General features: G+C 37.4%; 2 protein-coding genes across 2 annotated transcripts in view; one reads left to right on the top strand and one right to left on the bottom strand.

The window, feature by feature from the left end:
• LANCL2 (LanC like glutathione S-transferase 2) overlaps nucleotides 1-3,240 on the top strand; it is a 32,772-nt gene extending 29,532 nt beyond the window's left edge. The window contains exon 9 of the mRNA XM_088150024.1: nucleotides 3,116-3,240. Coding sequence (XP_088006150.1) covers nucleotides 3,116-3,147 — 32 coding nt within the window. The 3' untranslated portion in view covers nucleotides 3,148-3,240. The remainder of the gene's footprint in view (nucleotides 1-3,115) is intronic.
• The window catches only part of VOPP1 (VOPP1 WW domain binding protein), a 48,006-nt gene that overhangs the window by 5,877 nt on the left and 21,194 nt on the right, over nucleotides 1-20,935 (bottom strand). Inside the window, exons 2-4 of the mRNA XM_007423432.3 lie at nucleotides 14,249-14,307; nucleotides 7,577-7,654; nucleotides 6,020-6,156 (exon numbers count right to left, since the gene is read on the bottom strand). Coding sequence (XP_007423494.1) covers nucleotides 6,020-6,156; nucleotides 7,577-7,654; nucleotides 14,249-14,307 — 274 coding nt within the window. The remainder of the gene's footprint in view (nucleotides 1-6,019; nucleotides 6,157-7,576; nucleotides 7,655-14,248; nucleotides 14,308-20,935) is intronic.

Below are 20,935 nucleotides of genomic sequence, written 5' to 3'. Positions count from 1 at the left end.
AATACAAAAATGTTTAATTCCCTGTCATTGGAATCCTATCTGTGTGTATGTATGAAAAAGCATCACAGATCTTAACATATTTTACAATTTTGCTTAGTTGGCTGTGTTTCGGCTAGTTATGGGGAAGAGCCAAGTGCTATAAATACTCTCTCACTCCCTGATCGCTAGAGTTTCAGCTCTACGTTTTAGGGATGTTATGAGGATACTTGAAGGAGTTTCTTTTAAAGAAAAGAACATCACTTTTTTCATTCATCCATACCAAATTTCAGGCTTGTGTAAAATATCTGCACAAATGCAAAATATATGCAACCGTATGTAAGGATCTACATTTGGTCTAAAATAATTCTGCAAGAGCAGAAAAAAATGGTCCTGGTATTCAGTCCATTGGGTGGTATAGAGATTCAGCATCCAAAATAACTCTTCCGTTCCTGTCCATTATTAGTAAAGAAAGAATTATTTAAATTAGAAGAAACCATGCAAATATGCTCCATTGATACAAGTTATGTAGGTTGAAAAATGTATGCCTTTGTAACACAGAATTCAATTCTGTTACAGAGAATTTGAAGCACTGATTAAAGGGTATTTCAGTTTTTTATAGGCTGATGGCAAGAAATAATCAAACAATTTTTCCCATTTCCTATAGGACTGGGGAAAAATATATTAGGAACAAGAATGTATTTACATTTTTTTGACTGGCTTGATGGCTGAAGGAAGCCATTTGATGTCTTTAGCTTTCTTAGTAATATAACAGAAAACGTCTCTTTGATTATAAAAAATAATTAATCTTGTTCCATGGGAAAAGTAATTTAGAACAATGGTGTTTTTATCTTCTTTCTCATTAAGCAGCAACCCCAACCTGGTACTCTAAAGATGTGGCCTTGGTAGCTAGGGATTATGTGAGATGAAGACGAACCTACCTGGAGGTTACCAAGTTGGGGGAGACTTTCTTTTGGGCAGAGGGACAATTTTTCATCTTAATTCATCCTGAACCTTGGGCAACCTTGTTATTCACATTGATTCAGGAGCCTATCCAAACCAAGTATTAAATGAAGGAGATGGGCAATCTAAGTTCTGCCTTGTTCTTTTTGCTCCATATGTGAATGTCAGGATCTGCGCAAGCTAGAACCTTCGATTGCTTTTAATTTAGTTTTCACAATGTATATTAAATGGTTAATAGTAAAATGCTTATTGCAAACTGCTTGCTTGACCTGCCATTGAAGTTAGAAGGAAGGGGGGGAAAATATGCCAGGTGCTGTTATCTTTACACAGGCATCTCCAAGGCCAAGCGCTGTGAGAACCGGAGCAAGGCGCAAAGAATTTCAAGCGGGAAAAGAGAAGAACAAGGGGGGGAGTTTGGGCTTAAAAAGGAAGGGTTTTGCTTTGCAGAATTAGACTCAACAAACTATAGCTGCTGTGCATTTCTCCCAATAAAGAAATCTTTGATGGAACTGTTTGGTCTCCAGAGGATTTACTGAACTTTGGGAATGAGTGTGCAGACTCTGACAGTGAAGTTCAATCCTACTTCATTATTTTTTTTCCTGGCTCTCCATCTTCCATTCATCTAACTTTAATGTTCTTTGCTTCAACTTTTTGAGATTTTCAGGCTAAAGAAGTCGTCTATAGCCAATTCTGCCACTTTCCTTGTCACGTCACCTCTGGATTTTAAGGTCCCAGGTCCTCTTCACAGATAGATTCTAGCATGGACCTGCTCCCCAACCCTTCCACCTGCTAATTCATTTGTCTCAGGCCTGTGAAAGTGCCTGTTGAACATGGTTATATTTTGCTGTTTATGTTTTTCATTTTGCCATGGTGACATTTAGACCAGTTTTGTTTTTCTTATCACCTCAATACAAAAACAAAACACAAACCTTTTAGACTCTCATAAGCCATTTCAGAGCCACAGTAACTTAGCAAGAGAACTTAATGGTCCTCTTGATCTGAGACAGTGCAAGAGTTCAAACAGTGATGTGCAATATCCTCGAATTGCTATGTGCAGATCCCTGAGTAAAACCCCTTGCTTTTTCTAATATGGGTGCAGTTGTTTGAAGCAACCTGTGCAAAGTGATGGAAAATACATCGGCGTGGTTTTGCATAAATTGGATTCGGAAGGACTGCTCATTAAGAAATTACTGTGTGTGTGTGTGTGCATGTGTAAATGTCCATGTCTAAGACCAACTCTGGGGGATGAGAGTTTCCATTGTGGATAATTTTGCCACAGAGATTTCCATTGGATTTCATGCAAGGTGATATGCTGTAGGTGAACTGTTGCTGGATGGAAAAACTCACCAGGCAACCCTTGTATGAAAGACGCTCATGGGGAAGCTTTTCCTATCCAACAGCTTTTCCAGAAATACACAGATTTCAGTATGGGAGGAGTCAGATAATTGTGTTTTCTACAAGAATCTCTTTTATGTATCCCCACAAATGCCACAGGTTTTATGAATACTCAAACTGAATACTTGCAAAACTAATGATTGTTCTGGAGCCAAACATGGGGAAATTGCTGCATTCTTACTCCTGATTTTTTTATTATTATTAGATTTTTATCTCTCCTTTTTTATATTTGGTCAACTCAAGGCAGCAAGCATACCTAATATTCCTGCCTCCTATTTTCCCCACAACAACAATCCTGTGAGGAGGGTTGGGCTGAGAGAGCGCAACTGACACAAAGCCACCCAGCTGGCTTTTGTGCCTAAGGGAGGCCTAGAACTCACAGTCTCCTGGTTTCTAGACCAGCACCTTAACCATGACACCAAACTGGCTCTGTTTATTTAGTTTACTTATTTATTTCATTAATTTATTATTCCATTTAGTTTATTTCTGTCCCCAGGTTTGCACTACAGTGAAGCCTAGCCAATTGGAACCATATTTCACTTTCTAATTTCAGGTACCCAAAAGGATATTGGAGGTCATGGCAACCACTTCATAATTTGCAGTTGTATTACAAAATATCTCACCAGTTGTTGCTGTTTCTTCTATTCCCTTTCCCAGGCATAAGGAAAGAGTAGGCAGGACAGAATAATAAACTGCCACATGGTGCCATCATCAATTGGACATATACACTGTTAAAGACTTTAAGCCTTGGAATGTTAACCAAGTCCACATTCAATTTCAGGTCAGTGGCTCCCCCATGTGACTCCTCAGTGATCTGCCTCCTTCCTTAGTGCATCCAAAAGAAGAGGAAGAAACTCTAGCTGAGCCACTTCCATCACATGCTTTGAGGCATGGTTGGGACAGCTGGCCATGCTTAGTCTGGACAAGAGGAAACCAAGGTAAGATGGGATTTCAAACATGTAAAAGGCAGTTACACCGAAAATAGAGCCATTTGATTCTGTATTACTCTAGAGGCCTGGTCTAGAAGCAACTCATGCAAATTGCAAGGAAGCAGATTCTGGAGATATATCAGAAGAAACTTCTTAATCGCAAGCGCTCTGGTCTGCTTTGAAAAAGGGTGGACTCTCCTTTCTGGGAGATGTGTAAATAGAACAACAATGGCTTTAACTTGCATAGAGATGGTTAGAATAGATGATCGCCAAACTGTTTTTTAACCCTTTGTTTATATGATCCTTTGTAGTCACACGCTTATTCCTGGCACAAATCTTGGCTTGAAATTATACTTATTTGATTGGCCTCTTAATTCTTTTAAGATGTCTAGCAGATTGTACATATAGTGCTAGAGCACATATTTTCCATAACAGAGATTTCAGATCTCTGAAATCCCAATAGCCAGCAATGGAAAACACTTTTGTCTGACACAACCATTGCCAACAAGAGTGTTAAGAAAGATGACTTCAAGGGAAGCAGTGGCAGATTGAAGACAGTTCTGCAAAGAGTGGAGCCAACTGATGCAGCAGAAAGAGGAACCGGTGAATGGATCGGTTCCTCGGAATTCCTCTCCAGATTAAGGAGAGGACTAGGATCACCCACAAATTTGCTCCATACAGGCTCCCCACAAGGAGATAGTAAAATAGCATTTTACAGCTCTGGGAGCCAGGGGAAAAATCATCTTGCCTAATCCATGATTAGGCACCTTCAAAAGGACACTGGGTTCGCCCACTTCCTCTCTTAACCACCTTAGGAAATTGCCTGTTATTGATTTTTTGGATGTTAAGAACCTTTCAGAAGGCCAAGTCTCATTACACCAGGAGAGTTTCTTTCTATCCTTGAAAGAAGTTTCATGTAAGTCTAAGGATTAAAAAGAAAAAAAATACTTTTGAAAAACAGCAAAAGGGGGACTAAAATGTTGATTTTGGAAAGTTAAAGGGCCAGATGGACTTGAAGGAATATTTCTTGTGGGTTGTTTAAAATTTTATAAAAATATATGTGAAGATTTTGAAATTAACTGTAAGTAATTCTCCTGTGGGAAAGTTTTGTTGATTGGAAAATAAACATCTAAGAGGGGACTTTGAAGATTGACTAGAGGGAACCAGAGAGAACTAAAAATTACAATTAAAGAAGAGACCCATTAATACAAGGGAGCAATATTATTTGACTATAGAAGAAATCAAGGATATTTGGGAACAATGTACCCAGAAATTACTCTTAAGATTGTCTGCCACTATAAAAATGGATTTAAAAGTGGCTACAGAAGAGGAACAGATTTTACTGGACAAAATAGAGACTGAGACTGATCTGAACGTGGATCTGAAAATGGATTTAAAAATGCCAGATTACAAGAGTGATATGGAAAAAGATGCCACATTGGATTTACAAATGAAACTGGTTGATTCTTAATAATTAAAGGGGACATACAAATAATAAATCAGAAGAGTGATTTGGAAAGCTTTCTTATCTTGGATTTACAAAAGAGACCGTGTTAAACTAGTGAAGAAGTTTCTGAGAGGAGACAAAGAGAAAATGATAAGAAATCAACTTGCAGGATATTATTTGAAGGGACTAGAGATCAAGCTTTAGAAGTAAACAGAAGTAATATAAAGTGGATTTATTCAACCACGGTTAAAATATGTATGTCGTGGTTTTTGATAGCTATTAATGGTGTTTTTTTTTTAAACTAGAACTGAATGATGCGGCTTTAAAGATTTGTTTATAGACAACAGATAAAAATATAGGGAGAGATTTCTTTTGCTTTATTTTTCAGAGAAAGTGATAAGTTGGAATGCAAAATGGATTTTTTTGATTAAGTTTAAAATATATATGTTATTATTTCTGGTAGCTCTCAATGGACTTTTGCTGATTAGGACTGAATGATGAATTTTTACAATTTGTTTATTGATAAGAGATGAGATATGAGAAGAACAGATTTTTTAAATTGAAATATTAGAGAAGGTGTTAAGTTACTGAAGTTGTTTATACATGTCCAGAGGGAGTCATTTCTTTATATATCTTTTTTTTCTTCTTTTCTTTTCTTTTTTTACTATTCTTTTTTTGATGTACCTTTTAGTCTTTTTTCTTTACTTTTTTATATTCCTCTTACTTTGTATTAGTCTTTTATCTTTGCATTTGTAAACTTTAATAAAATATTATTTAAAAAAGAGTGTTAAGAAAGATGAATCTGAAACACGACAGTTTCCTCCGTCCCCTATGGCTGCAAGGTGATATTCTTATGTTCAATTCTAGCCTACAATGATTTCTTACTACTTCTTACTACTTACTAATGAGCCATAGCATCAAACGTTATAGAAACTGTAGCTCCATGTGGATTTTTTAAAAAAAAAATCAGATTAACGGTACACCAGCTGAGCTTGGGTGGAAAGATCAATGGAGTATCAGCATTAAAAATGCCTGTCCACACATGTGGTAACAGTGTCTATAAAATACTACCTTCCTTCCTCTTAAATACTTGTTTCATAGAGTTAGAACAGCTTTTACCACTTTGTGTTAGAACGCAGTCCTATTATTCCCAATCAACATTCAGTCAAACACACTGGGAGAGGACCAGATTCGGTTAGACTACCTTATGCTTAAATCAGTGAGCACATGACAGTAATTGTTGAGATAAATAATTACTACATTACTGAGCACTAGGTGTAAACCCGATAGGGCAACTGTAATCTCTAACCTGGTGTACTGGAGTTAGGTGGTCGAGTGAAGGACACGTTATAAGTTGTTTCATCAACCAATGGTGGAGGATACATCCGTCTTCGGATAAAGAAACCAGCCCCACAACAAAATAGAACGCCCATCATCAGAAGAAACCTGAGCAGAAAAAAAGAGAGACAGATAAAATAAACTTTAGCCATTTACACAATTTACTGTGTAGTTAATTATTGATCATAGTACAAGTGACTTGATCCAATGGTCCGTGAATTTAAATGGCTTAGAACAGGAAGGCTGCTTTGACTGTGCCCGATGCACTGTTTAGGCAGGGAGCATAAAGTACAACCTGCTTAGCATCACTTTTTTGGTCCCCAGAGCCCAGTGGGCCAAATATTGGAGCATTTTGGAGGGGAAAACACATTAAGAGTCTTTTCCCCAAACTTTCTGTATCTCAGAGACAAGGCCAATAATGGTATATAGTTGAGTTACATTTAGATTACAACTCAAACTGTGCTACTTTTTGTGTACCACGTTTTCTGTGGAATGATGAGGGGTGCATTTCAAAAATGGGCAAGGCTAGGGCCAGTTTGGGGAGGGGATAAAGAGATTTTTAGGGAAAACATTTGTCTCTTAAAACCCCTACCACCACCACCAAACAAAACTAGGCATGCTGTAGGGGACAGAAAATGGATGTCAGCTGGCTCATGTACCCTAGGTATTTTTCTGTAGCCCAGACACAGGGGATAATTCATGGGAAATTCCATCTGCAGGCAAAACATAACCTCTTCTTGTCAGGCTTCCTGACTAGGGCTTGGTAGTATACCATAATCTTGACACAACACAACTCCTCAGATTGACTAGGCTGAAAACAAACCTAATCAGCAAGATTAGAAACTTTACTTGAATGAAGCCATATTCAACTGCTATTCCCAAGGTGTAAAATGTTTCTCAATTCCCAAGGTTTAAACGTTCAGCTTCTTCCTGCTACCCTTCCAAATTAACAACTACCTGGGGCAATGAAACTGATCAGTTGTTGCATGTTAATATAACAGCCATCTAATCTAAACTTTGAGGACTGTTTCTGCTCAAAGAGGGGATGGAGAAACTCATTCCCAGGTTGGTCTGAGGGGGAGGAAATCTTTTCTTTTGATCATACAGAGCTAGACACTGCATCTTGGAATAGAAGAAGGGATGGCCAGATGGAGGCTTCATGGTATGGAAGTGATGCTTACTCTTGATGTTATCCACCTGTCCTAAGCATGTGCATGTCTAAAATGGAACCCTGACTCTTGTGCCAGATTTAATGTTCTATTCCTGCTGTACCCATATACTGGATACTAAGGCTATTGAAACAAGTGAAGCTTAGTTATATGAAAGCATGTATAGGATTGTGCTATTAATTACTTAAATCCACCTATCATAGTTGGTAATACAGGAATTCTTGTCTGACTGATTTAGAAAGCATCAGATGGGGGAAGGCTGCCTTAGGCTCTTAAATTCATTTTCATAGCAATTTAACTGCAAAGAAAACCTTACCAGAGATCACATTAACCTTGCTAGTTGCTTTTCACTAACTTACCAAAAATACCATAGTCGCTGGATCGACAAAGTCCTCACACAGCATCTTGAACCACAACAATCTTCATAGGAACGACATCTAAATAAAAGGACATTTGGGAATAGCCAAGTAAAAAAATGCAGCTTGTTAGAATTAAGAGTTGGCAAGAAAGCAGAACATCAGGATACTAGAGTTCTGTCAAAACTCCTTGTTTTAACTGTCAACACGTTTGCTAGATAACAAATTCTGGAAGATCCACAATTCTGCTATAAAGAAATTCACTTCCAAGACTGTTATTTGTGGGATTAGCTATTTGAAGGCAAAAGCTGGGCCATGTTACTATGGTTGCTCAAGGCACAGATGGGGTGCTCTCTGGAAACTAGCAACAGTGCTAATTTGGACTTGTCAAGAAGCCAGAGCTACTCCTCATCAGCTACCACAGATGCTATTATAGAAAACTCTTTAGCTCTTGATACAACTGATTCCCACTCCATTCACATTCATGGGATTCATTCGGGGTGTGCTAGGAAAGAAAAAAGAAAAACTTGCAGTTTCATGTGGATATAAAATAAAATCTCATATTTTCAAAACAAGATAAATATTTATATTGATTAAGCCAAACTGCAGGACTGGTATTAAGAGATCACCTGTATCTATACTTATCTATAAAAAAAAAAAAGCAAAAAAGAAAGTTTTCCTAGAGAAATGACAATCAGAAAGATGAAAAAATAAACAAATTAAAATAATTCATTATCTGATTATTTAATTAACAGGATGATGATGATGATGATGATGATGATGATGATGATGATGATGATGATTCGTTGTCAGCCAGATGTTTAGACTGGATTTGGCATTTTTGTCCACCTATCATATCCTTCCCAAGGACCTGGGATAGGCAGATGTTTAATAATATTAAAGGTATCATCACAAGATGTAAGCTGTTCCAAGTAAAGCTGCCTTTTGCAATTGATTGATGGTGATTTTGGCAACGCCAATGGTGTTCAAGTGGTGCTCCAGATATTTTGGAATTGAACCCAAGGTGCCTATTACTATTGGTATTATCTTTGATTTCTTTTGCCGATGATGATGATGATGATGATATCACTTTTTCTGGGAGCTCAAGTCAAGGAGGTCTCCCCTCCTTTTATCTCCACAACAAGAAATAATACATGAAGTAGGATGAGAAAGCAACCCAATGATCCATAGTCAAGTGCAGACTTGAATCTGTGTTTCTTAGGTCAGGATCCAACTAATTAACCATTATAAGCATCTAGATAAAGGAAAGGTCAAGCTTGGCTACTGAAACTACATGGACGCATATCGTTTTTGGCAACATATGTCCCATTTAATTTTTAACAGCATATGAAAATGGTTTGCAATTGTCTTCTTCCGGCATATTTCTATCTTGAGGTCTCCCATACAAATACTAAGTACTGTAGGTCCAATTCTATTTAGTTGTTTTGACCCATCAAGGTTGACCAGATGCTACCACCTGCTGATACACTGCCAAATAGCACATACATTTGCAACTTTACAAAAGTCAATGCAAACTAAAGACAGATTTATTTCCAGAAAGAATTCTGCCAGGACAGGAGACAAATCTGTCTGTCTGTCTGTCTATCATCTATTTATCTATATCAGCAGATGTTATGTTATATAACAGAATTTACTTGCATGCTGAGAGCTAACACATCACAGAGAAAGTTTTCCATGTATAAAGATATTCCAATGAAGGGATAAACCTATATTCTGTCTACAAGGCAACTGAACTACATAAGTCTGAGTAGGCTCTCGGGTATTTAATAGTACATTGATTTTAAGAATAGGCCTGGATTCTGAATGCTTTGTTCCTGCATTTTTTAATGTCCATTACCTGATGCACTGCTCTCTGGAGGAGCTGTTATTATCTGAAGTAACTCAAAATCAAAGCCACAGGGAACAAGGTAAGTCATATACAAAATAACCATTGCAACATCAGAAGAACATCATCTCTAGAACCCAGATGAAAAAGAGAAAAAAAATGACAAATTGGGGAAAAGAAGTCAAAAGTGGTTGCTGAAATAAGCTTTACTGGTTGCTCAATTGTTAAAGAAACGTATAATCATTATTATAAGTTTGTTTTTGGACTTTTATCCTTTCTGTTAAATTACTCAAGGTAACTTTAACAGTGGGATCATAATTATTTTTATTTTTAGTTGGAGTTATACCCAATTATCATAGGCTTTTAAAAAATTATTTACATAAATTACACTTAAGGCTAAAGTTGGTTCACTCAAAGTTTATTTTAAAGGCATACCTAAAAACACAATGTGTAGAAGAGGCATGTTTGCAAAAATATGTGTTATAAAAATTAGAACCATCACAGAGATTACCAGGACATAAATATAAAATAAACTGTAATAATGATTATTGCACCAGTATTCAAATCATGTTATTTCTTCTATTTATATGGCCATCTATCAGTTTAAATTCTCAATTAATTTCCTGTTTTTTTTTTCCTTTTCAAATTATTCTTCTATTTAGTATGAATGGAAAGGAAGAACACATATTCCCTACAACTGCATACAGTAAGTTCTTTTATAGGCTATATACCCTCAGTGGAGAAATCTCAAAATCACCTTCCACAGGGCTTATAATGGGCATGTTCTTCTGCTCACTTTTTATTGGAAGTTATGTTCAAGATAGTCAAGAGTTCACCAAGTTCAGAAAAACTGGCCTAACCTATACTATTACATTTGAATATAAATCGGACACCTAAGAAGTGCACTGGGAATGCAACCACCCAAAATATTCCCTGCTCCTACTTTCAGATGGGAAAAGCCACCATTCCTCTTGGTGGCAGCAGCAAGGCAGCTGTGCATAATGACCAAGCATTCAAGTTCAATATATCAGGAGCCCAAAAGCAAGAGGGAAATCTTTGTATTCAGACATCTCGTTCATCCAACATTTATATAAACTAGAGTAAGACCAGAGAACAAGACCAAATCTCCTGTTAAGGGCTGACCACAACCACTATCAGATAACCAGTGAAGGTATTGATGCACTTTTTGGCAGTTAAGATGCCAGGCCCCATCATCCCTGAACACAAAGACAGGAATCAGAGATCAAAGAAGCAACGCACAGCTAATTTTAGACCAAGTCTTATATTCATTGAGAACATGCCCTGATAGGGACAGTGAAGTCTGAAGTTGGGTAGAGAGAAGCAGTGTAGCCCTAAGTATTTAATTACAATAAAAACCCTCTAGCCAGAAACATAGTTTTACCATGAAGAAGCTATATTAAGAGCTATAATACATGTAATGTTTAGGCAGATGTTGTTTTCCCCAGACATTTTATGTTATATCCTTACTTCCTACCACCACCACTCTGATTTTCCCAACTTGCAGCTGCAGAGGCTGACACTTGCAATGTAAGACCTGTGTGGGAGGAAAGGATCTTCTTTATCTTTCCTCCTGTAATAGGTTATGAGCAGCTGGCATGTGTATGTGAGTGTGGGTACGTGTGTATCACTCTGTCGCCTAACTTTTACTGCAAATAGCAGCAAAGAGAAAGGGAAAGGAATACAAATCAGCGTTCAGCATTATGAACAATTTAGCCCCCAGCCCCACCCTCATGTACAAGCATGACTTCAAAAATCCAGATGATCTCTAGAAGGCAGCAAAGGTATCTCTGTTGCCCTCTAGTGCTCAACTGGGTTTTTGCAGCCCAGAGAAGATGTGTGGATAGCAGTCAGTGTTGGAGTCAATCTAGAGAGTTCCAGCTTTAAATGCCAAATTGCCATGCTGAACTTCATAAAGGAGAATAACTAAGCTTGTGTTAAAATAAGAATAGTTCAAGAGTGCCTTCAATGGACTCGGTTTCAAAACAAAACAAAAATAGAACTAAATCAGCAAAGTACAGGTTCCTACAACAAGGTATCTGTAACAATCCATACAATGTACAGATTGTGAGATCAGAAAAAGGCAGAGATTGCAAGGGGTGAACTGAGAACCAATGCTGGTCAGCATGATCTTCTTTTGATTCAGTCAGAATTTAGTGAAATTTACAGCATAGTTAATGGTTATTTCAGCTTGATGCAAAATGGTGATGGAAAGGAAAATGCATCAAGGTCAAGAGAGTGCCAATAAATTATCCTGAGCTGCCAAAATAGAAATCACATCCCCCAGTTAATTTGGCATGAAATCCATTATATCAATGACCATTAGGTTTTCACTTTGGTCATTTAAAAAAAAGACCAAAAAGGTGATTCCCTTTTTTGCCATTGTAAGCTAGGATATAGGGGGACGCGGTGGCGCAGCGGCTTAATGACGCTGAAAGTTGCCGGCCAGAAATGGTCGACGCTTCAGCGGTTCGAGTCCAGCCTTCGCGTTAAACAGGGTGAGCTCCTGTTTCCTCCCCAGTTCCTGTCAACCCAACAGGTCGAAAACTCACGTGAGTAGATAAATGGGTACTCTCACTCCGGTGGGAGGAAAAATGCTGGCGGCACCTTGCAAAAAGGAGTTGGGAGCAGTTGCCGGTAAGCACGAAAAAACCGTGCGCGCCCAAAAAGGGCACGAAGCAACGAAAACCTCGCCTCCTGTGCTCGCCAGCTGGGCTCTGCTCTAGGAAGGAGGCACTGGCAAACCACTTCCGAAAAACAATTGCCTTGAAAACTGCAAGGACTCGTCCAAGCAGTCACTGCAGGGTCAGCAATGACTGAGCGCAGACAAAAAAAAAAAAAGCTAGGATATATTTATTTATTTATTTATTTATTTATTTATTTATTTGCTTGCTCATTTATTTAATACAAAATATTATATCCTGCCCCACTCAGAGATTCTGGGTGACATTTTAAAATTACAATCTTCAAAAATCCACTATCATAAAACAGTTAAATACATAATCAATTAAAAGGATCTTTAAATTAAACAAACATTACAATAAGGCTTAAAGCAAAGGTGAAAAGAAAACAGCAGCCCAGCCAAACAGTGCTTTCAGCTGTATGCACTCCTACGAGCAATCAACATAGAAGACTGTTCTGTAGAGATGGGGGTGCCATTGATAAAGTTTGTTGCTTACTCTCCCAGTAGCTTAATACAGAAGTTAAATACAGCGAGGAAAAGAACTAAGCCCTATGGAAGACCTCAAAGGACTGGCCAGTAGTTTGACTGGTCATCCCTCACCACTACCAACTGGAACTGACCACTCAGGGAGTTCTTCCATCCCTCAGGCAGTCCAGAAAGGTACAATTTTTGATGGTATCAAATGACACAGAGAAATCTACTGGGACCAGGAGGACTGCACTTCCTCCATCGAGGTCATGAGGAAGACATCCACAAGAGTGACCAACACAGTTTCCATCCCATATCTGGGTCTGAAATCTGACTGAAAGACATCAAGATAGTCTGCTTCATTCAGGGTTCTTTGTAGCTGACACACTACCACCTTCTCCAAGATCTTCTCCAAAAGGTGGAGACTTGGGATGGAGCAAAAGTTATTGAACAAGGACAACTCCTAAACAGCAAACATATTTGCATAATGCTCCCCATATTTTTCAGCATCAAGGTCTGAGTGCTATACCAGTCCAAGTCATCTCAATAATGTACTAGAATAAGAAATTCATTATTTAAAAACAAAATTAATCTAACTTGGGTGATATGACAAGGAAGCATTTCTGGTTGCCTAGCACAGATCCTATTAAGAAGTGACTCTCTCCTCAACAGATCTGACAAATTAATTATTTCAGAAAAATCTGCATTTGCTTGATCTGGGTACACATCCAACATGCTTGCCTGTTTCCCCTTTACTTAATCTGGATTATTAACAGCAGGATTGATCTACTACCAGGTACTCCTATGCCATCCTGTCCCTTGAGGTTATGGAAGAAGATGGTGCTAGGTTATGAATCTGTGTAGGCAGTACAGGAACTCCATTGTGATAACATAGAAAGCATACTAAATGAATGTCAAAGAATGTCATCTTAATGTCTTTCCTGCTGTAAAGCAGAATATGAAACACTGATTGAACAAAAGTGTGTTTTGATGAATGGGCGAAGAAAATATCGTATTTAAATTAACCCATCTGTTTAGGCCAACTGCCTGTGAAACATCCTGAATATTGCAGTGGTCTGACCTGTGGTAGAGGCAACCAAAGTATCTGAACTTTAAAGCAGTTCCTTTCCTGAGGTCTTAGAATGGCTGCCATGTTTAAGGACTAGACTTATGAATGGAATACTTTGAATGAATTCCTAGGACAGAAAAAAGAACAGGCTGTTGCCTGAGTTCATTGCTGAGGGTGACTGAAGACTGATTCATGCTTGACATATGAACATAGGAATCCAGTCCTGCTGGATTAGACCCAAGAAATGTCTAGCTCTATCTCTGCATGAGAGCTGCTCTCAGTCAAGAGTAGACAATGCTAGGTCAAGCAGACACATGCTGGACTTGAGTAATCTGTAGGCACAGATTTTTAATTGGTGAGACTGAGACAGAAAAGAATGAATGGGAAAGGTGATTTTTCAGGCAGTATATATTAATTTCTAATAATAAGTAGTAGCTTTTGTTTATTACATAGTAAGTTTAGTTTTCCTCCCATTGACTTGTTCCTTATAATTACAGTAATTGTCACTATGAAGAGGACTTGAAACTTTCACCCCACATGGGCACATTCATACGTACAAATGAACAGAAAGAGAAAAGGAGGATCACTTACATATAATATGTAGGATACACCCCTTCAAAGTACCAGCATTGCTTTTTGGCCTCTGAATACTGAAAAGGAAGGAGAAAAAAATAGCATTGTTCATCAGGTGCCAGCATGAATCATGATTAACATAAAGGACATTATAATTGTATCTGTCAGAAATTCTAAAGAAACAAACAAACAAAAAAGTACAGTTCACATATTAATCTATTTCAGGCAGGTTTCTCCAACATGGCACCATCTAGATTAGGGTTCCTCAACCTCAGCAACTTTAAGATTGGTGGACTTTAACTCCCAGAATTCCCCAGCCAGCCATGGTTGAAGTTGAGGAACCCTGATCTAGATGTAAGGGGAGTGCGATTACCAGAATTCCTTACCTTTTGGCTGTGGAGTTGGGTAAAATTAATTTTAAATAAATCCTAGGATAATAAGAATGGTTTGGGAAAGGATTAAGTGTACCCTCTGAACCAATGATTTTTTTTTCCACAAGTGCCTTCAGGGCTCTTAGCATTAAAAAAGAAAGAAGGAGATGGGGAGGATCTTTTGTTCCCACATGGAAACTTCTACTCTGTCCTCAAAAATCCTGGACAAGCCATAACCTTTTTCTCTTTTCACAAACTGTAAGCATATGCAAACATTTGCAGTGCAATTCTCCACATGTTTATTTGAAGAAAGTCTTCCCATTGTGCCAAGTAAGATTTACCTGCTACTAAGTTGTTTCCAATCAAAACATTTATCTTGAAGTAAATCTGGTTGAACCAACTATAGAACTGCTTAAAGTCAAACCACATCAGATATCAACCATCTACACAGATGGCTATCTTAGTTGCAGGAATTAAGGGAAGAATCAGTCCATTGGCATTTTAGGCCCACATGTGTCCGCATCATAAATTAATTTAACTCTCTGAACCCCTCAAGATACATAGGGCACAACTGATACTTTTTACATGAGAAAGGCAAGGTAATTTTCTCTTTTAAAATAATCTCATGAGTAAGCTAGGTATGAGGATGGCAAGTCTAATGTTCCAACCACCTACAAAGGAGGGGGATCTGATTATCAGAGTAAGAAAAATGTGTTGGTGGAAATTTAAACCCTTTCCCTCCTAGTTCCTGCTTTAGTTCCTGCTCCTGGTGTTTTCCCCATCAGTCAAACTTCAGTAGTAGTACTGAAATGACATGGAAGAAAGGAGTATGACTGACAGGGAGGGGCAACATTTTGGAAGGAACCGTTCCCTTACTTGGGTTCCTCTTTTATTTTCTGGACATCATTTTCTTCCAGTTTTATGTAACAAACTTTTCCAGGGAAGTTGGACAAACTCCCAGCCAGCAAGGCCTTTGTAAATTGTCATCTAACATATCTGAAGGGCCACAGACTTGACGGGGCAGGCCTAGATTTAAAACAAATGGAATCTGGCCCTTATCCACTGTTTCTCTGCATAGATTCACAGCCCTCTTTATCTTGATATACCCTATCCAATGTTTCTATGGCAGCATCTCCAGTTATATGGAGTTGACATTGAATGTGCTTGTTCAAAATAAGGCTTCTTTTTCTTTTTCTTTTCCTTTTTTTTTTTTTTTTTTGAGTTTTAGCTCATTCTGTTGATTTTCCTCCTCTTGCCACACTATTGTTAAATATAAACAAGCTACATGTTGAAGCGTAAAATGGAAGTTGTCATTATAAGTTTGAACAGATTTAATTCTCAGCTGAATGCCACACTGAACAATTACTCTAGAGGGATGTTGACAGAACCACAAGTTTCTATCTACAGATAATGGTCTCTACACTTTTGATAGGGGGCAAATAAAATTAAGCTCAGAGCACAGTATGTAAATTAATGTAAATAATTTGGATATTGTGAAACATTCTGTTGCAATACACTTAGGAACTCAGTCCAAGTCTGGGTTTAGAATAACAAAAAGTTTCACTGAGTAAATCAAATAATAATGTTAATATTGATATTAATTTGTATATTATAAAGGTTTAGATGATGTTTTAATTTTTTCAATCATACTGAATACTCACTGAAGTAGAAAGACAGTGTACAACTTGCATAAGTTAATAAATTATAAAGAACAATCATTTCCTGAGTGATAACTATACTTAAATTAACTGGAAAACTGGTCACCTTGCCAAATCAGAACTCTTACCTTACCCATTATCTTAGAATTTCTGTTCAAGCACAGAGCTAATCTTAGCAAGTAGTTATACATACTGTATTCCATAGTTAAGTTGGCAAATGAATATCTATATTCTCCTGCTGTATCTAGCAATTTCAGTTCTATTTGGAATGATCCTTATACATACTTTTTGGGAAACAAGAAATTTATTATTTTCTTCTTAGACAGATTAGGAAACCCCAGAGTTTGTGGAAAGAATTAAATTAAATATATGGCATATGTATGGAAAATTGGTTTTTATTTTTTTAATCTGATTGTCTTTGATTGAAATGTCTTGTTTGTTGATTGATGGCAATGCTTGCTCTTTTTTGTTGCTGGAGATTTGACTTTTTTATGCATGAAGAAGACAAAATTGATCTGTGAAACCTATTTGATATTCAGAGATATGAGTCATTCATCTGGCATTGTAATATAAGCAGATTGCATGTGTGGTGTCAACAGTATTCTAACATATCCAACCAGTATGTCTTAATCTCCTTGGTTGTTCAGATGGCTAATATCAATTATAGTGTTTTAGTAGGAATTAGTGTGGGTTAATGCTGGACAGAATCTCAGTAGAGCACATTACAATGTTTGGGTCTATTAACCTTTTTCACAAAGGAGTACTAGCAATTCCAGTCCCAAAAGATAAATCATGAACACTGTCATTAACTGGTGGATGGCAAATTTATCTGTCGTAGAGCAACTGATTTATAATTGACATAATGCCTTTCTCACTCTTCCAGAAAGAAAAGGTATTTTTATTTACCAAATAAGCTAAAAATTATTGCCTTCTGAATAGGCAATACTCAAGAAAATAAGCAGATATTCTAAAATGAAGCAAACTACAGGGGGAAAAAACTGTTTTTCTGTAATTAGCTTTATTTTTAGTTTAAGATAGACAACCCACAACTTAGAGGGCTTACATGAAATTATTGTACTTCCTTTATTATTTGTCATAAAATAAGACATCATATTGCCTAAGAGCATTACCTTCACACACATCTAGTGCAGCAACTGACATATACTACAAAGAAATCACGTCAATATCCAATTCCTAGGTCGGTCCTTTTCTCTGACTCAGGGTAGTGACTGTCAAAAGATAATGGAATTCCACTATTCAGGACCCTGGACAGTAGCATATCATAGCAAAAGGGCTGTGCCTGCCTGGAAGGTTTGGTTTTTCCGAAAGACTCATAAGCATATCAGGCTGCTAGTGGCACATGCATCTGTTGGCACGTGAGCATGTGCGGTGAATCCCTCCCTAGCTATGGGCAACCATCATCCTATGCAGGATTCAACTTTCTGCAAGCTAGAACAAAACACCTGAAACTGCCAATCTCAATTCAGATCCTACTGACTTAACAACACCCCCAACAAAACACCATTAAAACTACCTTCATTTTTTACATAGCAAAAACTGTCTAGTTTTGCTCTACTTCTGTTTTTCATTTATCAAATATTCCTGATAAGAATCTTTATTGAGGTGCTTTATTAAAGGAAGGCTCAAGTGTTAAAACACAGCATCAACCACTGTTCTTTTTCTCATTCCAGCAGTTCTAGGACAACTTTACATACATCTAGAAACTATCACAGCAGCTGATAAAACCTGATTGGATGTCTGCTAGTTAAAATTTTCCATTTTAAGATAATGTCTTTTTTACTTCTCTATTTTTTTCTTATCACCTAGTCTGAGAAAGAGTTCTGGAGAACCCAAAATTTCCAAATGTAATTTAGGTAGATGGCTGATGTGGGTCTTCCGGGGTGTGTGGCCGTGTTCTGGAAGTTTTGGTTCCTAACGTTAAGAACCAAAACTTCCAGCCCAGAAGACCCACATCAGCCATCGTATTTCGGCCATGAAAGCCTTAGACAATACATTAATTTAGGTAGACTTTATTAAAATGATTGTCCTAATTTTTTTCATATGACCAACACAGTAGCTTTGCTTATTTTGGGAGTAGAAGATGCTGTAACTCAGAATTCAGATGCAAGCAATGAAGCCTCCATTTCAAATTTATTCTCAGCCAAAAACACACTAGAAGGTCTTAGATAAAGACCCGGTCTATTAGTCTTAGATTCTATCTCCAGTCTGGCAATCATAATCTTAACTTATCTTGCTGGGTGTAGCAAGGATTACTAATATATAGCATGTTAAATCTTCTGGAAACTAAATATATAATCAATTTATAATAATATAGTATATAGTTAGCTAATAATATCTGTATTATTATTGCTGGCATCTCTTTAGTCTGCCAGATTTAATCTGCCATTCTCTCATTCAGTTGGGTAATTGATCTACATGCAAACATTAAACACAATCTCTCCCCACCAGTGATGGGGCTGAGCTGAAATAAGCCTAACTGATTCTCACACGAAATAATTCTAATAAGCAGAAAGTTTCTATTGTTCCATCAGTAGATGGTGTTATACAGAAAATTCCTCCAATCTCTTTATCAAAGCCATTTCAAAATTGATGATGATGATATTCAAAATAGTTTTCATAATAGTGTCCAAATAGCTTAAGAACAGATCTGGGGACTCCAAAAGGTACCAAAATGTATGTCTATTTATACCAATATACCTAACAATACACTCTATATGCACAGCTGGAAATCTAATTTTTAGCGTTTGCAATCTATTTTAGTAAAGTATGTAAGTAATTGTTCCTTTAAGTTCAAGAATACATCCACTGATTTTTTTAATTAAACTTCTTTAACCAACCTAAACTTTCATGTGGTTTCAAGGAACCTCACAATGGGGATTAAGGCCATTAGGCTCTGATAGGGGCAAATATGTCATCAACAACTTAGGACACAAAGACATAAGTTAACTGTCTTGTCTGCAAGGAAAGATTGACACACATTTTCCTTCGTTAACCCTAACAGAACAAGCATAGTTTATCAGTAGCAGCAAAGCTCTCAAGAATTACCTTTTTTTCTTAGAAAACATATAGGGAGGATGAAGAAAACTGCCTTGAAATACACTGACAAATCTCTTCATATTTTCCCTCACATTCTGCTCTTTCAATGAAGAGCAAGGAAGGAGCATGCACTAATGTGTGTGTGGGGGGGGGAATGTCTGATATGGCTATCTACACTAAAAGGTAAAGTGGTATGATTTTTTCATTTTCCTTAGGAACTACATATGCTTTATTCCCATCCACCCTAATAATTTCTCTTCTCATCTTTGCTCAAGTGAGACAGGAAAAAAAGGAAGGCATTGTGCGTTGCTACATAATACTACCCTGTCCTCTTGCTCTTAGCATTGCATATCCTGCCTACTTGTAAGGGAATTCCCTTAATCCAGTTAACTCCAGTAAACCAACAGCTAAAGAGTGCTTTGAAGTTTCATTGATATGTGATCACAGAGTGCTCTCTTAGAGCAGAAGGCACAAGTTAGCAAGCAAGCAGGTAAGCATTTTATCAAGTTGCTTACAGATACCATATTATATCAGCTTCCTGTGCATTTTATTAGGAACAAACACTGGTTGATTTAAGGTAAGAACAACCTTACTCTTGACCACACGGAATTATCTCTAACTTGCTTCTTTCTCTGGGAATTGTACAAGACAGCAAATTGCACAAACACAGCTTGTTCCTCACTTCTTATACAGACTTATGCTTTTCTGTACCAGAATTTTGTTTTCTGCACCTTATCTCTTTCACAAGGGCCTCTAGCAAGCTTTCTCCCTGGAAGGCCCTCTAGCTTCTAGTTTGTTCAACATAAACTAAATAGCTTTCAGTATGTCTGTTGCTTGCTGATTTGGAGCTCCTGCATACTATGAGTTCCATACTACTCTCTACTTCTTTCAGACTCACAAAGGGAATTCTTTATCCCAGAAGGAATTCCTTCTTATTTTCTTTTTCTGAAAGGCTTACCTCAAAACTCACAGGTCCCCTTGCCACTTCAGAATCTTGTTAACAGCTTAGTGCAAAATAAAAATCTCACAGATGTGAAGAATAGATAACAGGAGAGTAGACAGATTATGATACCCTAAACTCAGGACTGTAGATATGAATCATGCTACTAAAAAGAAACCAAAATCATGAACCAAAATATATCCAAATTTGATTATAATTCTGTAAACTCTAGAAATGATGCAAATTGAATCCCGCTGCATTTTTGTACTCTTTGTACTTAATATACTTTGCTCTTGCTTGGTCAGTGAGAGAACAAGCAGATATACAAGGCAGAAAAAAACCTTCTGGACTGAGTTCTGCAAATTTAGTTGAGACACTGCTTCAGAAGCCTACTTTTGCATTCATATGGACTAAAACATGATTTTAAAAAACCTACGGATTTTCAGAAGAGATGCTGTGTCCAGTACTATAATCTTTTCTATTTCTGGATTTGCACAGAATCATTAAACTGAACCCGAAGTACCCCAGAGGTATCAGATCAATACGATAACTATTTCTACACCACCATTAGTCAGGGTAAAGGGCCATCAACAGCTAAACACATTCTCCACAGCAGAGTCCACAGTTTTGGCTTGGCTAATTAAACTACTCCAAAGACAATTATATTTTCCCAAGAGCT

Source organism: Python bivittatus, unplaced genomic scaffold (genome assembly GCF_059951505.1).
Source record: "Python bivittatus isolate LINGU-HERP-01145 unplaced genomic scaffold, Pbiv_v1 ctg000610_np1212, whole genome shotgun sequence".
Taxonomy (NCBI): domain Eukaryota; kingdom Metazoa; phylum Chordata; class Lepidosauria; order Squamata; family Pythonidae; genus Python; species Python bivittatus.
This window is presented reverse-complemented; position numbering and strand designations above follow the sequence as displayed.